Source organism: Frankliniella occidentalis, unplaced genomic scaffold, assembly GCF_000697945.3.
Source record: "Frankliniella occidentalis isolate FOCC.00 unplaced genomic scaffold, Focc_3.1 Scaffold508, whole genome shotgun sequence".
In the NCBI taxonomy this organism is placed as follows: domain Eukaryota; kingdom Metazoa; phylum Arthropoda; class Insecta; order Thysanoptera; family Thripidae; genus Frankliniella; species Frankliniella occidentalis.
Window position 1 is genome coordinate 26995 of NW_026267625.1, and position 4515 is coordinate 31509.

Below are 4515 nucleotides of genomic sequence, written 5' to 3' on the forward strand. Positions count from 1 at the left end.
ACCAGGCCAGGGGCCTCCACCGGGGCAGGGACCCCGACCAGGCCAGGGGCCTCCACCGGGACGACGACCCCCGCGGGAGCAGGGACCCGTACCAGATGTTCCGTTTGATGACGCTCCCATGGAGGAGCCCCCAGCGCCGCCTGGTGAACTTCTTTTCCTCTTAGGCCTCGCTGAGGTTGAATGGGTAGACCATCAGGATGGCGATGATCTCAACGTCCTTGACATGTGCATATCCCCCCCCGAGTCACCACCTATGTCACCACTGCCACAGCTTCAACAGGAAGGTAAGCAATCTATTTAACGCAAACTATTTAATTGATGTCGCCACATACCTCTACTACACTCTGAATGAGCAAGAATAATATTGCGTCTGGCGAAGATGCGTTCTTAAGCACATATCAATCAGATGCAAATTTGTATCTAACAAGATACAAATTGTACCTAGCTTAATTACAAATGTTTGTTTTTTTAATCTACCGTAGATAGACTGTCAAAAACACTGATAAACTAAGTGTGCAATTGCTTAACACTTGTAAGTGTGCAACTGCACTGAGAAATTTTATGTATTTTTTGTACATAGCTTGCCTGCCTAGGCCTATGAACATTCATAGCGTATGTAAAATTTCTTAGTTCTTATGCAGTATTTATACATAATTATGTAAGAATTCCTACATAAATCCTTAAGAAATTTTAAATACGCTATGTATGTTCATAGAACTACGTAAGCTATGTGCAAAATAGTACATAAAAATTTAGTGTGTGCAAGTCGAATACTTACAAGTGTGCAACTCCTCAGTTGAGCACTTGCTTAGATTGAACGCTCACTGTGTATGAAGTGCTCAAATGAGGAGTTGCACACTTGCAAGTGCACACCTACCGAGTTGAACACTGGCAAGTATACAACTACAGAGTTGATCATTTGCAAGTATTTAACTTGCAGTAGCACACTTACAAGTGTTAAGCAGTTGCACACTTAGTTTATCAGTGAAGTTGTCGGGATTTCACGAAGATTCACTTGACAACGCCCTTTGGGAATTTGATTTTTCTGAATAGTTGCGCATCCGGCTGGAGAGAATGGTGAGGAGGTTCCCTGGGAGCATCGTGTTGCTGTAACACCCCCACGCGCCCCTGCCAGGCTGCCTACGCCACCCATTCTCCTGAGCCCGCCTGTGCGCAGAGGTGAGCATTAGACTATAAACACAACAGTGACTTTGGGAAGTTATCCCAAGTGTAATACACTCAAAATCCGAAAGAACTTTTTCCGTCCATGGAAATATGCGTTTTTGTTAACATTTCAACGAGATGCACATTTGAATGTATCAAGTGACAAATGCCCATTTTTTATGGACAAAATTTTCTATGAGAATTCTTGTAAAGATACCATTTTAAACTGTGAGACTACATTATTGTCATAGCACTTTGTATCGACATGGAATTCTTCGAGGAGGCAAACGGTCGACCCAGTAAATGTCGAAGGCTAGTATCCCAAGTAACAGAGATTCGTCTTTTAAGTGACGAAAACGTGACTGTAGACAATCAATATTACGTCAATTTGACGTTAAAATTTCGTCAAATATCGCGATTAAAAACACGTCAACGTGACTAAATAGTAGTGACGTCAGTATACTTTAACTTGACGTGTTTCAGACGAATCTCTGTAACTTGGGTAGCGGTAATACCGGGTGTTGCAGAAAAGACAGGGGTGCGGGCGGGTTTGCCTACCCGATCTGCCCGTAAGGCGCCATAGCCCCTTGGGTAGGCAAACCCGCCCGCACCCCTGTCTTTTCTGCAACACCCGGTACAAGCTGTCGTTTTTTTAAAAAAAAAGATACATTTTCTGAACAGGTGCGCATCCGGCTGGAGAGAATGGTGAGGAGGTTCCCTGGGAGCATCGTGTTGCCGTAACACCCCCACGCCCACGCGCCCCTGCCAGGCTGCCTACGCCACCCATTCTCCTGAGCCCGCCTGTGCGCAGAGGTGAACATTAGACTATAAACACAACAGTGACTTTGGGAAGTTATCCCACAGAAATTTCGTCCATACCTTACGGATGAAGGCATTTCTGTAATACGGACAATTTTAGCCATATTATGGATGATTTGTGATCCATAGTACGTTTGCACAAAATTCTCCGTAACATACGGGCACATCCATAAGGAAATGAGAGTGTTGTAAATTTACAACATCACTTGTAAATCGTAGTTAAGAGGGATCCAGAGTCTTTCGATACTTACCTACCAGTAGGCTGATTCTGATTAACCCACTGCACTGCACTGCTCTAGTTAGACTGCACCGCACGCTGGCGTGCAGGCGTGTTTGCCTATCTTTCCGGCCCATGCCGCCTGACGGGCCGGGTGCGCAGGCAACTCGCCCCCACGTAGAAATGCGGCACAGTATTTCAATGGATGAGCAGGGCTAATCAGCCACCTTATTGTTCGTTTCATAATAGCTGAGGATCCTGTAGCCGAGGACGTCGTCGTCCACCCCGTCGGCGTGCACATGGCGCGACGGCGGGAGCAGATTCGGAGGGCGGCAATGGCTGCTGCAGCGGCGCAGCAGGGCGCGGATGGGGGGATGATAGGTTAGCGCCACATTTGCTTTATACACAATGTTAAGTCCTTTATGTTACGGACAAGTACCTTTTGTTCTCCCGTCTTACACGCAATTTCTTTGTATGGGAACAACAGTTCAACCGGCAGGTGCAGAGGTCAACGCGGTGGCCATGGGCGCGGAGGTCAGAGACGATCTCGACGTGCCACCGCCACCCCGGTCACCAGGACGGATAAGTCCAGAGCCAGAAAGGACACCACCCGCCTCGCCTGGGGTGCCAGCACCACCCCCACAGCCCCAACCCGATCACGGAGGTGAGCCAATGATTTGTTACGCAACGTCGGGGGTAGGCAATCCTATGTTGCCTCTCCGTATAGTCTGCAGTGCCCGGCACACTTACTCTGCATTAGGCGCATTTCAAACGCAATTAACACGTTCCCTGCGGCGTGACCACTATGTGGTCTAACCCCCTAACCCCCAAATGCACAGCCGCAGGGAACGTGTTAATGCATCAATGCGCATTGTATGCGACTCAGAAGCGTATCCTTTTATGTGCATCCTCGTTTCTGGGGAATCACAAACTACGAGGCTTTCACGTCTACGACTTTACTATTTATTGAGGCACAGACGTTACATTCATTTGACTGCGTAATGTGTCAAATTGCTTATAAATTAATGTTACGTTCGTGAAACGTGACGTGCTTTGCCTCTGTCCTCACCGTGATAAATAAATATCGAAACGATATCGCTTCGACGTCGATTGGACGATTCGTGCCCTGCTGTGCTGACATATCATAACACTGTTTATTTCAAATCAGATGAAGGTGCCGAAGCGGATTGGCCTGTTCGGCGTGGGCGTGGAAGGCCCCGACGTGTGCCAACGGGGAACACCCCGGAGCGCGTCCGCCGGCCAGTGGGGAGGCCTCCCCGGGTGCACACGGGGCACACCCCGGAGCGCGTGCGCCGTCCAGTGGGTCGACCACCTCGTCGCCCTCGCCAGCCGCGAGAGCCGCGAGAGCAGCGAGAGCCGCGAGCGCGACAGCACCGCCGCCGCATACTGCCGATTGGTAAGTCCGAAATTCTAGGGTCAGATACCTTACCTAAATTAACCCAGATTTTCTCCCTTGAGATTCTACATTCTCACTCAAATGAAGAGAGATAACCATTAGTAATCCTAACTCGAAAAGAGCGAGGTTTCCTAATCATCATTTAAATACAGTAAGAATTCTTAAACTATCGCTGTAATGGAGCGAGGAAACCAAACCTCGCTCTCAGGAGAGCGAGAAAATTCCATGCACGATTCTCGATTCTCGCTCTCCGGAGGGCGAGGTCCATTGGAGCGACAGTTTAAGAACTAGTGCGCAATGTAAAGCATTTTACAACGCTTTAAAATCCTTTGCAATGCAAAGACTAGTTCTTCGCAAGCTTTTTACAGTGCGCTAGAGCTAGCGCTAGGGCATATTTTAGTTTATAAACTATTTTACACAGGGTGGTCCACAGACCCCTTCCTTTATTTTGCTTATACTGTACCGGATGCAGGCTTGCGGCCGGGTTGCATACTCGCACTGGGCCAAAAGGCGCAACGGCGAGCTGGGGTAGGCAAGCCCGCCCGCCCGCACGCCTGCATGCTGTACAGTATAAGCAAAATAGAGGAAGGGGTCTGTGGACCAACCTTCGTTCGAAAGTTCGAAACAGATCGGCGTCCTCACCCCTCAAAATGATACACCCTAGTACGTGTGACTTATTTACATTAACTTTTCAAAGACCTGAGCGAATATTTTATCTACCAGGTGACATGGAGGACGATGCGGACGAGCCGGAGGAGCGCGGTCTTGAAATGATTGGCCAGGACGTCGGGCCAGAGGACGGTAAGCACACCAGTGTTTTCTTCCCAACGACAGCTGTTGCACCGCGCTCTACTAGGTCCGGCCGCCGCAGCCCAGGCGCGTTTAAAAAGGGGGTGGG

At 48.9% G+C, this 4515-nt stretch overlaps 2 protein-coding genes across 3 annotated transcripts in view; both read left to right on the forward strand.

Moving 5' to 3' along the window:
- The window catches only part of LOC127751471 (uncharacterized), a 3410-nt gene extending 3302 nt beyond the window's left edge, over positions 1–108 (forward strand). The window contains exons 3-4 of the mRNA XM_052275104.1: positions 6–24; positions 83–108. Of these exons, the coding sequence (XP_052131064.1) occupies positions 6–24; positions 83–108 (45 nt within the window). The remainder of the gene's footprint in view (positions 1–5; positions 25–82) is intronic.
- The window catches only part of LOC113214918 (fibrous sheath CABYR-binding protein-like), a 6422-nt gene continuing 1913 nt past the window's right edge, over positions 7–4515 (forward strand). Inside the window, exons 1-7 of one of the 2 annotated variants that reach the window (XM_052275107.1) lie at positions 7–284; positions 1054–1179; positions 1846–1977; positions 2450–2581; positions 2688–2864; positions 3369–3617; positions 4341–4418. In XM_052275107.1, the coding sequence (XP_052131067.1) occupies positions 119–284; positions 1054–1179; positions 1846–1977; positions 2450–2581; positions 2688–2864; positions 3369–3617; positions 4341–4418 (1060 nt within the window). In that variant the 5' untranslated portion in view covers positions 7–118. The remainder of the gene's footprint in view (positions 285–1053; positions 1180–1845; positions 1978–2449; positions 2582–2687; positions 2865–3368; positions 3618–4340; positions 4419–4515) is intronic. The other variant, XM_052275108.1, reaches the window with a different exon arrangement.